General features: G+C 40.4%; 1 protein-coding gene and 1 long non-coding RNA gene across 6 annotated transcripts; one reads left to right on the top strand and one right to left on the bottom strand.

Annotated features, from left to right (window-relative positions):
- On the bottom strand, window positions 1-16,858 carry foxn1 (forkhead box N1). 4 transcript variants are annotated; one of them, XM_036001393.1, is made up of 9 exons: window positions 16,636-16,858; window positions 10,698-10,836; window positions 9,414-9,740; window positions 6,294-6,389; window positions 5,883-6,013; window positions 5,652-5,748; window positions 2,861-3,068; window positions 2,188-2,640; window positions 1-852 (listed from the first exon to the last, which is right to left on the bottom strand). In XM_036001393.1, exons 2-9 carry the CDS (start codon window positions 10,815-10,817, stop codon window positions 539-541), a joined length of 1,746 nt encoding a protein of 581 aa, XP_035857286.1. In that variant the 5' UTR covers window positions 10,818-10,836; window positions 16,636-16,858; the 3' UTR covers window positions 1-538. The 4 variants fall into 4 exon arrangements, with proteins under 4 accessions (XP_035857286.1, XP_035857288.1, XP_035857285.1 ...); XM_036001395.1 differs by having other exon boundaries at window positions 9,414-9,707; window positions 16,636-16,855; XM_036001392.1 differs by lacking the exon at window positions 16,636-16,858 and adding an exon at window positions 15,872-16,132.
- Window positions 2,205-9,581, top strand: LOC116048302. Of its 2 annotated transcripts, none has more exons than XR_004104604.2 (4): window positions 2,205-2,391; window positions 2,852-4,156; window positions 4,437-4,515; window positions 9,442-9,581. It is a non-coding gene; the product is annotated as an uncharacterized LOC116048302 (long non-coding RNA). The 2 variants fall into 2 exon arrangements; XR_004104606.2 differs by having other exon boundaries at window positions 2,852-4,169.
- Window positions 16,859-17,195: the final 337 nt, after the last annotated feature.

Below are 17,195 nucleotides of genomic sequence, written 5' to 3'. Positions count from 1 at the left end.
CAGAGTTAAGTGAATTTTAATCAGTTCACATAAAACGGCAGGATAATCCAGGCAACTGTACATGTGTTTCAGGTTGCAGCCAGTTTAATGTAAGGTGCTGAAGCAGAGGACATCCTCCAACAATGTGTGTTTATATGTTTTACTCTCTAATATGGAGAAACCTAACCCTTGGATACTGAATAAAGCAATTCATCATCTGGTATTAACTGACTAAAATAACTGAAATGGCAAGAATGCACAAATATATTAATGCATCAATAAAATGAACAACTTATATATGTTTTATATTATACTTTTTATAACAGGAGCTCTTGCAAATAAATAAATGGTGGGAAAGACATGTGTATTGAAACAGCCAAAAAGGATATAACTGTTTCCACCACAGTTTGTCACACTATGGTAAACAGAGGATTTGAAGGGGAAAATAACCACCAAGCTAATAATGTGGCATGATGCTGCTTGCAACAATATTCCCCATTCAGGTTAATATATTACATTAATGGTCAGGGAGTGTGAAAGAGCCCAAACAGTCAGGTATTTACATTAAGGAGATGGATTTGGTACAGGAGGTCAGATACCCAGCTAGACTCTCCATCCCCGAATAAGCCACAGGATGCAGTCCATTTAAACAGCCATGCTGCTCAAAGTTTCTGCCTGCGTTCTCGTCCTCATACTCAGCTTTTCGTCGACCAACGGCAGTCACCTCTGACGTCTGACCGACAGGGGGCGTGGCCTGAAGGCAGCTGGTCTGGACGCTGTGGTCCTGCAGGGCAGAGGTCGTGGATGGGGTTGTGGTGGTAAATTGTGGATCAGACAGCAGGCTGTCCTCTTGTAACTCCTCCCACAAGTGACCTGAGGAAAAATGAAGACATATCTGTAACTCCATGATTAAAGAACAGACCTTTGGACATGTCACAGCAAGAAAAGCACAGGCGTAAATAATAAAAATAATGATGGCTGAATTTCTATTTACCTGCTTCAGTTTCTGGGTCCTGGTACTGTTCATGGTGGCTCACTGTCACACTGTCACGACCACTAGTTGGCTTTTTGTCAGTACTAGTTGAACACTTGTTTGTACTAGTTGGATATTTTGTCTTATAAGTTGAACAAAATGTTGTATTTGTCACTTTTTTTCAGCAACTGGTGGAACATTTGTCTAACTAGTTACAGCAGAAGCCTTATTAATGACGCCGGGCAGCGTACTAGTAGCACCAAAGTCCAAACTTTGACGCACTAGTGGTCTTGTGGACCGAACTAGTAACACTAAAAGCCCTACTAGTTAACTAGTGAGCTGCAAAAATGTTGACTAGTTAACACGTTGAATGTTGTCCAAAATTGCTTACTAGTTAACTAGTTAAGGCAAAAATGTTTACTAGTTAACATGTTGAAGCCTCTTTTTCTGTCTTACTAGTTAACCTCAAAATATTTACTAGTTAACAAGTGATGTCAAAAAACTAGTGAGATACATTTTGACTTTACTAGTTAACTAGTTGGGTCCAAAATGTTTATTAGTTAACTAGTGAAAGCCAAAATGCTTACTTGTCAACTAGTAGCACACAATGCTAATGAGGAGGTGGGGACAAGGGGCTTTAAGGCTTTCTATTGGCTCTCCAGTAAGAACGCCCTCTAGCCAAAGTTTAACCCTCAAAAGCCTGAAGAGCTTTCTGTGTTAATACCGCTCCTTAATACACTATCCAGAGGAAAACATGATTCTTTTTTATATTAACCACAATGAAAAAAACATAGAACATTGTTGCTCTGCTTGATACATTTTTTCACAGTAAAACACAAATAAATATATGCAATATTTTTTATTTAAAATCATGATCATGAATTATAGCATTAGGACAAAAATATCAAGAGTACCTCAAATTACTTCATTTTACCTCAAACTGCTTTTGTTTGGTTGTTTTGAAATGAATATGCTTATGCTGATATTGGCATGGCTCTTAAGAGCAACATTGACAAATGCAGACTTTGTACTCAAACAATATGATGCTACATTTTGACATCCAAGTTACAAAATGTGTGTGTGTGTGTGTGTGTGTGTGTGTGTGTGTGTGTGTGTGTGTGTGTGTGTGTGTGTGCGTGCGTGCGTGCGTGTGTGCGTGCGTGCGTGCGTGTCATTGATTCAGAACTTTCTCTCTTTGCACAGTAAAAAAAAAAAAACATGCCTGACTCTCGTACCTTGCAGCTGCAGGTCAGTCAGACTGGGGTTGAGCGTGTCGATGTCATAACTGGCGTCTCCCTCCAACAGCAAGTCCTGCATGTTCCTGGAGCTGAACTCAGCCTGTAGGGCGATGCTGTAAACAGGTGGCATCTTACCAGTCATGGGGGAGTGCAAGCTTCCAGTGGCTGATGGGACGCCAGCTGCAGGCAGCTGTCCACATGGTGAGTACAGGGCAAATGAGTTGCTGGGGTGAGCAGCGGCAGGGGGAAGGAAATGGGGCTGCTGAGGTTGAACTTGGGCATACTGTGGACGCTGAACGGGTAGGTAGGGTGGTTGGAGCTGGACTGGGGTGCAAGATGACGAGGTGGTGCCGTAGATATTGGCCACTCTGGATAAAAAAGCTGCGTTGGTGTAAAGTGGCACAGACCTGAACTTGTCCGGTCTCTCTCCCAGAAGCCGATCAAGGTCTTCTGTAGAAAAAGTGTGCATCAAATAAAGTTTGAATCAAATATATAGCCTACTAAAATTAAAAAGTACAGGTCAGATCAGCAAGAACTGATTAAAAGGGCAAATGTCTGTACAGTACATCTTTGACCTTTTAATCTCTTACTGTAATGAATCCATTCTAAAAATCAATCTTCTGTAAAAACATTATTTCCCACTTGATTTCCTCCCATTTAGGGGACCCACCTGGCTTCGCCATGCTCCTGCGAACAGTGACAGGGTCCTTGCGACGCCACTTGTGCAACTCCTCCTGCATTTTCTCCACCTTGGCTGGATTGAGAGCCCAAAGACAGCCTTTACGGGACGAGTTCCCATTTTTGTTCTCCACCTTCTCAAAGCACTTGTTCAGGGAGAGGTTGTGACGCACAGAGTTCTTCCATCCATCAGGAGCTGACTGACAACAGAGAGTGGTAGATAAATGCAGATGGAAAATAAAAGGTTTAAAGCAGCTGTTCTGTTCTCTCTCAGAGTGGTACAGGAAGAAAAGTACTGAGCACACTATTAGAGCTGCAACATCCTATCCACTGTGCTACCAGGATACTTCTTATCATTTTCTATATAAAATGCCAGAAAATTGTAAAATATTATCTTCCAGTGACGTCTTCAGATAGCTTGTTTTGTCTGACCAATGATATATGACATTCTATTACATAAGCCAAAGACAAGCAGCAAATGTTTACAAGATGGTACCAGTGAATGTTGACAAATGACAATGAAATCAAAAGTAGTTGGCAAATTATTTTATGTCAATCGACTGAATGATTAATCGACACATTTTCAGCTCTGTTACGCACTGTGTTTAGTTCCTTTGGAAAGTGATAAATAGCCCAGGATAATTCAACAAGAGTCTACAGCCACACCAGCAGCTCTGTGAGTCTGTCCTTAGGCACAGCAGTGCCTTGAGCTAAATGCTAACATGCTGATGTTAAGCAGTTATGTATTTACCATGTTCACCATCTTAGTTTAGCATGTCAGCATGCGGATATTTGCTAATTAGCACATAGCTCAAAGTACAGCTGAGGCTGATAGAAATGTCATGAGTTTTGCAGGTATGTAGTCATAAACCAAAGAATTGAACAAATACACATTTTGACCTGTTGATGGCGCTTAATGAAATGTTAAGGGACCACCAAAGTTATTACAATTCATCCTAAGGGGGACATGAATGTTTGTACAAAATGTCATGGCAATCCATCAAAGAGACAGTTTGAAGTTTATTTTGTCACATGCTCAACATATTTTTCCATCGTACAATGAAATGCTTTCTTGCCGCGCTTCAAATAAAAATACAATACCTGTCACCATGTTATGATGTATTTCTGAGTTTTAGGTGCAATCGTTTCCCAAAAGACAATGAGACTTTTACTGAAGTGCCCCCTGGAATATGTTCCCACATTCAAGACCTCTTTGACAGAGAGAGCCTTCCTCTATCCTCTATCTCTCTGTCATTCTGCCTCGCCCTCCAGGCCAGGGTTGTTCAAGGTATAGCAACAGAGTAAGGCTGCAACTGCTTAATCCTGGTTGGTTGATTGATTGATTGTTCAAATATATATCAATATCAAATATTATTATTATTATTATTATTATTATTATTATTATTATTATTATTATTATTATATATATATATATATATTATTGTCAACTTTATTATAGTATTTTAAAAATCACAGTTTTTGCAAAAATACTTTGACTTTCTGTGGAGTATCATTTATCATCTGCCTCATGTGTATTCTGGCCCTGCAGCCTGTGTTTAATGTTACAGGCAGCTGTTTGGAAAGCAGCCATCTATAAGGTCCCTTCTTGAATATAAATGGCAGCAAGTCTTTGAGCTCTTTCCAGAGGTGAGTCTGAACTTATTTGATTTGTAGATACCTGCAAACCTTTGAAGAATGTACAGTATTTGTGACGAACCAGGGTTCAAACAGAGGTCCAATCCTGCAGCTGCCTCACTTTATTAATATTAAAGAATATTTGAATTTATCAAGTACATATAATTATGATATCTCTTTGGTTTTACTTATTAGATTTGATTTACTGAATGGTGAAACAGTCCCTGCAATATCCTCTCACACGCACGCACACATGCACACACGCACACGCACACGCACACACACACACACACACACACACACACACACACACACACACACACACACACACACACACACACACACACACACACATAATCTCCTCATTAAACTGCCCATGCCAGCCTCGTGCCTCAACATGTTACCCCAGCTGGTCCAGGGCCACCAAGCTGCAGGTGTAACACATTGATTTTTTTTAGGGAGTAATTAAAGCTGGGGTGGCAGATTTCTGGAAAAGGCACAAACAAAAATCAGAATTTGAAAATACAGCCCTCCTCCTGCAGCTCTCCCCTCTCTGTCCAGAGCCCCTCCCACCAGACAAGCATGGGCATATGCACACGCTCAGTAATCTGTACCAGTACCAGTCATCTCTTTCAATCATCCTGCAATTCTATGATGATTACTGTCCTGCTTTCTTTTTAAAGCCCTTTGCGATGACATACTGTGATTCAAGGCTCTAGCTAGTTAGAGCCGCAGCAACATTTTTCTCCATCTCTGAAACGCTTTGCCGATATTGATGCATGTTTCAAACTCTCTTTTAGACTCTTTTTGAAGTCCATCTACCTTTTTGCTTTCAGTGTAGGCAGTTGTTGCCAATGATAGAATAGCAACTTTTTCTGCCATTGAATCAGGCTTTAACCATCTGAAGGGACGTGCACAACAAAACACTGGGTAAAAACCTGAAGGTGAATCCTTAAGCTACTAATCTACTACTGAAAGACTATCGATTGATCTATAGAGACTGCTGGAGCAGAATATTTGTATAGGTTGTTAAAGTGTACTTCACAGCGTCATTTTGTTTTTCAGTTCTGCTTGTGCTTCTGATGAACCTGGGGTTTTTTCAGTTGGCTAAAATCAGCATTTAATAGAGAAAACATTAATCCTGGTACCTTGAAATAGGGAAAGTGTTCAGTCATGAAGCTGTAGATCTCACTGACTGGCAGGCTTCCTGTTTTACTGTTCTTCAGAGCCAAGAAGATCAAGATGCTGCCGTCATGAAGGAAACATTTTTACATTGGAATTGTGGAATTCTGCACATTGTTGCTTTACATATGACTATGTAAAGGTAGACATAAATATGGATGTTGGCAAATACATGTTGAAATGTGATGCAATGTTACCTGTATGAGTAAATGGGCTTAGGGAAGTGGGACTGTGTGGTGCTCTCCTGGTATGATTGATTGGAGAGACTTTGGAGACAATATTTTGAGCTGTTGGACTGATCATTATTAGGATACAGTCTAGATGAGACCTGTAGAAGACACACACACACACACACACACACACACACACACACACACACACACACACACACACACACACACACACACACACACTTTATGACCTTTTATTTTATTTGTTTTGGCTGAGTCATATGTGCTGCCTGCTGCTTTTGAAACAAAGTGGGTAGCATTATCTTGGCTCGTATAGATTATTGTGGTACCCTCAAACCTAAATATTTCTCACTCACGTTTTGAATCATCACATACATCAAATCTTCTACAGTATTCCTTGATGGCTCACTCACTCACCTGTTGTAGAGGGCTCGATGAGCTGTAGGATGGATAGCTTTGAGACAGGAAGCAGGAGGGCTTTGCTGGTAGAGTTGGTAGTTTTGGGTAGGAACTCTGCAAAAATGAGGAAGTTGTTTGGAAAAGCCATCTAGACTGTATTCATTTGTAATAAACATAAACATGCCTATACATGCACTAATGGAGGGATGTCAGAGTGTCTAAAATTGACGTTAAGGCCTAATTTGACACCTTTAAACCAGCAATAACAGCAATTCTGTCTGATCACAATGTGCTGATAACCACATTCCATTGTGATATGTTAGGAGAAAGATCTAGAAGGTGGCAATTCAATAACTCCCTTCTCCAGAACACAGCTTTTGATACAGAGTTTAGAACCAAACTGGCTGAGTTTATATCAATCAATACTAACTCTGTTGTGGACCCGGCGTACATTTGGCAAGCAACTAAAGGATTTATTAGAGATTTCACATCTTCCTTTACGGTCAATTTGAAGAGAAAAAGAGAGGCAAGGATTGCGGAGTTGGAAGAACGTTGTAAATCCCTGGAGCCGTCTCTAAAGACGTATTTTTCTAAATCTACACATCTCTTCTAGTCACAAGTCGAGCAGAGCTAAATGATTTGCTAAGAAGGAGAGCTGAATTCATAATGCACAGAGTGAGGCAAAATTACTATTTTAATGGTTGTAAACCAAGCAAATTGCTGGCTCTGAAATTAAAACAAAGCGAGTCCAGAGCTGCTATCAACAGCATCCGCACGGACCCCATTCCCCATCGAACGGGGCTCGCGACAGGGATGCCCACTCTCTCCCATGCTATTTGCGATCTCTCTTGAACCATTAGCCCAAGCCATAAGGCAAAATAAAATATGTAATGTCCAGATTAAATCCAATAACAACTCAATATCGTTATTTGCACATTATATTTTGCTGTACTACTCTGACCTTGAGGACTCTGTTCCAAAACTTCTTAAGATCTTCAACGAATTTGGCTCAATCTCCGGCTATAAAATGAATTGGAATAAATATAATCTTCTTCTATTGAACAACAGACAGGTGACATCAGCTATTAATGGTACAATACCAACCCAAAGCAAAATTACATATTTGGGCATCACCATACAGACATTACTACTACAGTGAGTTGTCCAGGACAACTATGAAACTATATTAAGTAGTGTTCAAAGGGATCTGGCCAATTGGTCTGTGCTGCCAGCATCGCTACGGTCCAGGATTGCTGTCGTTAAAATGAACATAGTTCCTCGCGTGAATTTCTTAAGTACAATGATCCCCTTACCCCCACCAATACATTTCTGGAAGAAACTTGATACCGTAATTCGGCAGTATATTTGGAATAATAAACAACCTAGACTAAAATACTCTACCCTGCAACGTACCACAAACGTGGGAGGCCTGGCCCTCCCCAACCTTAAAGTGTATCATAGAGCCTTTCAGCTATGGGCCCTCAGAGTGTGGATGGACCCCTCATCTACAGTTCCATGGAGAGAATTAGAGCAAAACCTCACTGGAAGTCTAAGACTGCAAGACCTTGCCTTTGCAGGTGTGTGTCCAAAAAAATGTATGTAAGCCTATGGCCCTATTATCACCAACACACTGACCAACTTTAAACAGGTAGAGGAGCAACTACGCTATACCAATAAGTAGCATTTGAATACCCCAATATGGCACAACATACACTTAATGTCTGGAAACAAACCCTTTGCTTTTAACCAGTGGAGTTACAGAGGTATTTATACTTTAGACCAGCTATGCAATGAGAAAGGTATGTTGAGTTTTGAGGACCTGAGAGCTAGTTTTAAGGTCCCCAGGACATCTTTCTACCTTTATCTTCACTTAAGATCAGCCCTAAAATGCTATGGAGTGCCATGGGGAAACAGTCTTGAGGCGCACCCAATCATTAAATGGTTTGTTGATTTTCCTGTGAGAGGATTGGTGTCCAGGATTTATGCTAAACTGATGCAAGTATCTATAGGATAACTCCCAATAGTAAAGAAATGGGAGCGAGAGCTGAGCCCTGAGGGGAACGCAATTAATTTGGAGACAGTTTGGGACAACATTTTCCACTGTTCCAAGAACCCAAATCACCAGCAGATCCACTTCAACATATGCCATAGAACATATTGGACTCCTCAGAAGAGATATGTCTCTAAAGTCATTCCCACGCCCTATTGCACGTTCTGTCAACCTATACAAACTGGAACTTTCCTGCATATGGTCTGGGAGTGTGAACAGGTGCATGAGTTCTGGAATAAAACAACATCAATAATATCTGATGTGATAGGATGTCAAATTCCTACTGACCCGATTGTTTTGTTACTTAATGACGACTCTAAATTACACCTGCTTGGGAGACAGAGGAAAATTTGGCTAGCCGGCTCAACTGCAACTAAGAAAATTATAGCTCAACGCTGGCTCCCCCCCCCATTCACTTTGTATAAAACAGTGGTTGGCGTATTTTCTGGACATAGTTATGCTTGAGCTCTCTACAGCAAGGATTAACAAAGCCAAATCATTGACTATCAACCTATGGAAAAGTGCAGCAGCACAAATATCAGACCTAATGACCTCAGCGCCACAAGAACTAGAGGAGAGTGATTAGGCAAGGTGTGATTTCTGTTTGTTTGTTTGTTTGTTTTGTTTTCCTCGAGACCGCAGAGGGTGGGAGAGGGTTTGTGTTCCTGTTCAATTTGTGTTTCTTTTTTCTGTATGTTAAAGTTAAAAAAACAATAAAAAATTGATCTTAATAAAAACAACAAAAAAAAAAAACAGCAATAACAAGCCACAAGTTCAGCTGCAGATTCAGGTGATAATTCTCTGTAGATTTATCACTACGAGCGACCCCTTTCACATTGTCAGATGATACATCGTTACTATAAATATATTGATTATAGCCGCTTTTTGCATTCAAATGAACTCTCCTATGTTATTAATGAATACCAATGAGTTGATCACTGTGTGCAGGCATCTGTGCAATAGTCCTAACGTGAGGAACAAAGTGTAGTGCATCTTTAACACATTTCTGGTCATCAACTTGTTGTTTTGGATTGCACAAACTGAAAGAATAGGTGAGGATAAAATAAGTGTAACATAAATCTAGAAACCTGAACACTGCCGTTGTACTGGTCCCAGGATGTTGGTGCCTCGCTGCTTGACCTGTGTGAAAGAGTGTCAGAGCTGCACACCTCCTGCAGACAGCTGAAGGAAGACGAGCACTGTTGGAGGCAACCCGCAGCCGTCACTGCTCCATCGCTGAACTGTCGACGGTATGGGTGGAAACGGTCAGAGTCAACGGGACCTCGTCCCGGTGCTGATCCTGACCCTAAACCGATGGTCCCATCAGCGCTGTGCCTCCTGTTCAAAGCCGCGGTCCTCAAGCTGAAAGTGTTGCTGTCTTTCTGGGCGAAGCAGACATCCCTGCCAACTTTAGTCTGTGGTGTGATCAACATCACAGTGGATACAGATTATTAAAAATGCAAATCACAATAAATCTATACTAACTGTTGATAAACCCATCAGGGCTGGGTTCAATATTTGAATCATGTCTCCACTCCCATTTCTGGGCCAAGAAGTTGCCAAGATGCTTACTGGGAATCCCCTGAGGCCATTGCTAGAAAACTTCCTCTCTCATAGTATAAATAACCCACATGAACCAGAACAGCCTTTTAACCTGAATAAACATGTTTGCATACTTACATCTTGAGTTATTTTATTTCTTAACTTTCTGAAACTGTCTGACAGATTAAAGGAGTGGTTCAACATTTTGGGAAATATGCTTTTTAACTTTATTGCTGAGAATTAGACGCTACAGCAAGCAGCTGGTTAGCTTAGCTTAGCATGAAGACTGGAAACAATGGGAAAGGGCTAGCCTGGCCTCACAGCACAACTCACTGCACCCGGCCAAGAAATAGTGTGGCACATAACCCCCTATAAAATATTTTTTGTACAGGTTATACAAACAACATATAACATGTTATTTTTTTTTACTTTTAAGGTGCTAATAAACTGATTTCCTTTTACCGTTGGACAGAACCAGGTTAGCCTTTTCCCCTTGATTCCAGTCATTATGCTAAGCTAAGCTCATTGGCTGGTGGTTGTAGTTTCATACTTACCGACATGAGAGTGGTCTCAATCTAACTCTCTGTGAGAATGTCAATAAGCGTATTTCCCAAAATGTCAAACTAATCCTTAACAATTTGGTCTTAAATACTTTATGTCCCCCAGATGTAAATAATTTGCTTTAAAAACAATAGTCCTTGGAAAGCCCATGGAAAGCAAAGGCCTATTTGTCCATGTACTGTACAAGCAGGGTCACATTTTATATTTCCAGTGTTACACAGAAGAAGCTGTTTTGGGTTAAAACAGGAAGGCCTGAGGTGGCTCAGTACCTGTGATTCTGCCATCTGCTGGCAGCAAGTCCCACTGGGCTCACAAGTGTGTAGGCTGGCCTGAGGGGTTGATGTTTGAGACTTTGCCCTGGTGTGGGAAAATGTAGGGGAGTCTGACATTCTGCACCAAAATCTGCTCCTGTGAAGAGATGGAAAACTTAATTTGAGATGGGAGTCATCTATCTTTAGTCAGTTGCATTTTCTGGGGAATCTGCATAGTTTGCGATGGATGACCTGTTTCAGTTTTTAGAATTGTCATTTGCACACTTTGTTCACACAAATATTATGCTCTTAAAGAAATAGTTTTTTTTAATGTTGGGAAAATGTGATTGTTCACTTTGTTGCCAAGAGTCAGATCAGAAGATTGATACCACTCTCATGTACAGAAACACCAAACTCTAAATATGAAGCTATCACAAGCAGCTGTTTAGCTTAGCTTAGCATAAAGACTAGAAATAGGAGCAAGCATACAGAAAGCCGTGGCCGGGTTTATGGCTCAATGTACTGAGAGGTTTATGCCTCGACGCAGAGGTCCAGGGTGCGAATCTGCTCTGTGACGATTTCCTGCATGTCTTCTCCCTCTCTCTCTCCCCTTTCTCACCTAGCTGTCCTGTCAAAAATTAAAGGCAGAAAAGCCCAAAAAATAATCTTAAAAAAAAAAAAAAAAAGCATACAGAAATCCTGGCTCTGTCCACTGGTAAAAACATATGCAAACATCTCAGAGGTGCATTTTGTTACCTTCAGCTGCTGCCACCATATTTACAATAAGACATGAGAGTGGTAGCCTATTACAGTTTTTTTTTTTTTTCGATTGCTAAACGACAGTCCTGTTAAACGACTTGAGCCACATGTGCCAAACTAACTACAGTCTGCACAGCAGCAGTTCATGTGGACCAAACTCAAGTTTGTTTTTTATTGCTTGAACAGTTTTCAAAACTCTCCACACGTATCCCATGGCTTTGACCACAACCTGCACAACACAGTGGATTTACAGCACTTTGTTCAAATGCACTTTGTTCGAGTCTTGTTTTAGACTTGTTAGTGTAGTGAACACATACTGTGTATATATATATATATATAGCTCAGAAAGCCTGGTTTTGTAAATAAAGAAACACCAAATAAAAATGAAGCTGTTATTCACTGTACAGTTCAAGAGAAACAGTGAACAGGTAAAAGAACAAAGATACCAATATGTCCAGGTAAGATGTCTGAGGTTACATACACAGCTGTAAAAAAGCTGAAAAAAACACTACCTTTACTAGTAAAACTGCACACTTATTGTTGATGAAAATGTGTGGCCTGATGCTGGAGAGAGGCAGGATTAGCCCCAAAATTCTCTGTTACTATTACCAGGGCTTAATTTGAGCCGGAACACGCCGGAACATGTTCCGGCACCTCCGACGTTGGATCCGGAACCTTTTTTATTGGATCCAGCACCTTCTGTGTCACTATGAAAAATGAATGCCTAAATGAAAAAAAATAAACTACTGTTTGTGTAGTGTTCAATGTTATCTGTCTTGTTAGTCTTTATTCCCCATTGGAGTTCCACAAAAGTCTTGTGTTTGCATTTTCGATGCGTTTTGAGGTACATTTTCAGGGTAATACGGAGGGGGCAGAGGGACGGAGGGAGGGGAGGCAGAGGGGGGAGAGGGACGGAGGGAGGGGAGGCAGAGGGGGGAGAGGGACGGAGGGAGGGGAGGCAGAGGGGGGAGAGGGACGGAGGGAGGGGATGGCACTTCAACAGCGCGGCGCTGCACTTGAAGTGACACAGGCGGTTGTGCTGGTTGAGATTGCTGTTAGCCTCGTTTCACTCAGGGGAAAAATGTCAAAAAGACAACAAAGTTTGCTTAACTTTTTCAAATACGCTGGCCAGTCAGATCCCAAACAAGCAAAAATCGTTTCTGCTGATCAAGAATGTGGAGACCACGGTGGGTTTTTTGTTTTAATTGTCCGATGGATAATTGCTGCTTGTGAAAACGATCGTTGCAGTGTATCTATTTTTAATTTTTTTTTTACATTTCGCACCGATGCAGTGCACGTTCTGAAATAAAAAATAAACATTGCCCTGATGTACACACAGCGTTGTTTAGGCTTTTTTAGTCAGAGTCAGAGAAGCTACGTAGGCAGTGTAATATTTGTTTTTGGTTCCATTACCTCCAACCCCCGTTTTGAGTCGCCGGATCCACCCCCCCCTCTGCGCTCCGGGACCTCGCACTTTACAAATTAAGCACTGACTATTACATGTATACCTTTACTTTGTAACTTTTGTTCTAGTTATTACGTAAATTACTACAGACAAAATAAATATATACATAGTGAAGCAAACTGCTGATTTGAATTCCTTCTTGTTTGCCTTAAAAAAAATGGTATGTTATAAAATAAAAAAAGATTCATGTGGAAGTATGTCACTCTTCTTTAAATAAAATATTAATTGGTTTTAAGTCACTCAAATTATTGAAACTGTAAAGATGAAAAGTTTAAAATTCCTGTATTGGTGTTTGATGCTAGTGTTTTTACTCTCAGTGTGTTCTGAGTGACGGTGTGTGTTGTCTTGATGAGGATTGTTCAAAGTGTTTGGCTGCACTGAGCCTGTTTTGAGACGTGTGAAGGTGACTGTTGGTAATGCAGACTGTAGTTAGAGTTTTGCACATGTGGCTCCAGTTGTGCCCACTGTCGTTTAGCAATCCAAAAAAACCTGTAATCGCTTAGCTTAGTAAACACTTTAGCAAGAAAGCAAGTAGGCGTATTTCCCAAAACATCAGACTACTCCTTTGAATTTTGGATCAAATAAGATCAGATAAGATGGATCAGATAGGAGAGGAACATGCAAGTGGCAAACAAAGCAAGCTGTTTGTTTTTCTGACAGGAAGCGTATGTCAAGTGTTTTGACAAAGCACTTCTTGTCATTGATCCTTTGAGATCATATCTACTGAGTCATTATTCTACTGTAAATCTGCGAGATACACTATACTGTGTCCTCTGACAGTATGAGTGCAGGCGTTAGAAGAGTTCATTTTCAGTGTCAGTTTATTAAAACACCAAAGCTTGACATATGTGGATGTACATGGGGTAGGTTTATCCGGCTAAGTGTAAAGAAGTGTTATCTGATCCCAGCGGAGGTGACAGACACGTGGCCCAAGTTCCAGTAAAGGTAACCTCAACCCCCAACATAAACCAAGCTCATTAAAACTGCCAACAAACCATGGCTGTTAGGTCACGTAAAGCCAAATAATGCTGAGGCAGAGAGCTGTGTGTGTGTGTGTGTGTGTGCGTGTGTGTGTGTGTGCGTGTGTGTGTGCGTGCGTGCGTGCGTGCGTGCGTGCGTGCGCGTGCGTGTGTGTGTGTGTCAGAGAGAGAGAAGTAGCAATCAGGGCTTCTTTCTCTCTACATCAAAGTAGGCTAAAGTGTCAAGGTGAAAGTTGAGAGATTGCCTTTTAACAACTGTGGCACTAAATCCTCTCATCTGCTTGACAGACATGCTGCCACCAGCCAGAACGGATGCACTTATAGAAAGAGAAGTAGAAACTTTGCGTGCGTGCGTGAATAGGTTTAACATGTGCAGATTTAGCCCCAGTTTGGGTGCCTCTCTATTTGAGTCAATCATCAGTTTTTCCCGAAAATGATTACATGGCGATCTTTTAAAAAACTTAAGTCAATTTATATATTTTATTGTATTGCTACAGTAAATTAAGCCTACATGTTAATGAATCAATAATAATAATGACATTATCATATAATATATGATAATGTAACACTGACAGGGGCCATTCTCCTGGCTAATAATTACTCTTACCTTTGATTCGTAAGTTCATTTTGCTGATTATACTTTTACTTTTGAATTCAGGATCTTTACTTGAAATTGAGTATTTTTACTTTAGTGTTGTTGATCTGTATAATTTTTCCATACACTACTCCAAAAACCTCAATGAATATTTGGCTCTGTCAAATATCTCCAAAAATCAAATTTAACCTGTATTTAGCGTTTTTTAATCTTTGCTCAATTTTGTTCTTTAAACATGCAATGTTTTATTTACTTTAATCATTTAGTCCCATTTGAAGTGGTCTAGAACTAGATCTAGAACTAGTTTTTTTTATATACATATATTTATTCATAGAGCTCTATTTTATGACCTTGTTTTTAAAGGAGCCATGCACGTAATTTCATTCGTGCTTTACATATTTCTGTGTTTTGCTGAATGACAAAAGGAAACTCGAATCTTAAATTTTCAACTGCCACTGTGTATGAATAAAGAAAAGCTGGGTGTTGGGCCTGTATGATAATGTTTAATTACAGTACAGTATCAGCTGTGTCATGAATCACCTGCATTGGTGTCATGTGAGAATAGTTTTGCTGTGGTTCAGTAAATCTCTTATAAAACTCTTTATTTTCTATATTATCTATATTATGCAGTGAACCAGGGACAATGCATCCCATTACATTTATTACGTTACCTTATTTTGAATGAACTATTATGCTATATCAAAATATAATAGAGTTATATTTCAATTTACTTCTAAACTGTTTTCAAAGATGTCTAAAAAGTGTAAAAAAGGTTCGGAGAGCACACACATCTCATTAGTGACAATCAGTGGTGGAAGAAGTATTCAGATCCTTGACTTAATATAATATACCACACTGTGAAAATACTCCACTACAAGCAAAAGTACTGCATTCAAAACTTTCCTTAAGTAAAAGTATGCATTATTAGCGAAATTTGTGAGAAATGTAGTGGAGTATAAAGTACAGTATTTGCCTCTGAGATGTAGTGGAGTACAAATATAAAGTTGCATAAATAACTCAAATAAAATACAAGTACCTCAAATTTGCCCAAACTTTCACAAACTTTACACAAATGCTCATAATGTAGGGTTCTTTCGTGTCTATAGTAATAATAAATAAGACAAGAACCGGTACATCTGTTCGTCTAATTGTCAGGATTATATACTGACAGTGTTTTGTCAGCAGTCTTGACATGACAAGGCCGCCGCTCAAAGTTCACAGCGGTGAACCAGCTTTCAGCACCTACAGCGGAGCAAACAGCATCAGTGGAGTACTATGTTCTCTCTTAGTTACTACATAAACATGGAGGTAAAAAGAGTAAATCAAAGCAAAAAGAGCAAAATTGTTGCAGCAGTTTATATAAACACCAATTGGAAAACTGTCATTAACTCACCTAGCCTTCGCAAACAGTAACTGCGCCCTCTCTTCTTTGTCAATTTGTAGTTTCAGTCAGATTTTCTCACTCAGACCCTCTGTCGACATCTGAGCCCATTAACCCCTGAAGGATCTGTACACCTCACGTCCCCTCTTCCCTCTGAAGCACTTCGATTAGATTGACTGTCTACATATGTATGGAAATGGTTGATGGGCTGGTTTCAGATTGTGTGTGTGTGTGTGTGTGTGTGTGTGTGTGTGTGTGTGTGTGTGTGTGTGTGTGTGTGTGTGTGTGTGTGTGTGTGTGTGTGTGTGTGTGTGTCACCCGTCCAGGCTAGCCCAGCCGTAAGATGTACAGAAAGAAAAACCTGCTGCAACAGGTTCCAAAATGTCAGTCATTGGCAGCTGGCAGCACATTCTCTTCCTCCTTCCATCAGTCTTTCTTTGACTGACTAAATAGTTACTTGTCCAAACGGGACATAAGATACACTACTGATCACAGCCTATGGCAGAGAGTGGGCACAGTGCCCTGGTTTCTGAGCTCACCCATGGCAAAGGCTGTCTTAAATTTGATCCAGTTCTACTTGACTGTTGCGCTTTCAAACCAATGTGTGCAAGTAAATGCAGGCAGAATCATTTGTGCATTTGAAGCATGCAAGAACACACGCAAAGTTGCAGCTGTAGAGCAAAACCAAAAGCACTGGCTTCTCTGAAAAACAGAAGCAGTCAAACTGGAAATTTCTGTTTCTGAAAATGACACACATGATGAATGGACGTACCCACCAATCAGGCTCTTGTGGTCTGCAGGATGTGAAATCAAACTAACCATCAGGCATCTCTTACGCACGTTTTAAGATGCTCCCCAGGGACGTCTTCTCATTTTCCTTGAGAAATTTAAACTGGAGTTCCTCTCAGAAACTTTTGCAGTGGCAGTATGAGGCTCAAATAGTACTTGAGGCAGAGAAAAGAAGGAGAAAGTAAGAGAGGGAGGGGTAGGATTAGGGAGTAGAGGTATAACAATGCAGGTAGATTCCTATTCTATCCTCCTAATGAACCAGGAAAGCAGTTGCAAGCTTAGTGCGTTGCATGGGTGTCGGTCATATGAGAACATAATTTCCCACCCACCTTTTTAAATTATTAGTTTCGACCCCCCCACTTTTACCATGTTTTTGTTGAAAACACATCAAGAACTTTAGGTCCTGGTTAATCTTAGTAGTTGTAGAAATGACTGAAAGATAAATGTAGTGTATTTTGGAGAATGTATAGGGACAGTTTGACTTGTCCTTTCCTATTCACTCATTGTTATAACATTAAATTGATTAATTTAACAGAAATTGCAATTG

The sequence above is a fragment of the Sander lucioperca genome, chromosome 5 (genome assembly GCF_008315115.2).
Source record: "Sander lucioperca isolate FBNREF2018 chromosome 5, SLUC_FBN_1.2, whole genome shotgun sequence".
NCBI classification, from domain to species: Eukaryota; Metazoa; Chordata; class Actinopteri; order Perciformes; family Percidae; genus Sander; species Sander lucioperca.
The sequence above is the reverse complement of the archived record's forward strand: the minus strand, read 5'-3'. Positions and strand labels throughout refer to the sequence as shown.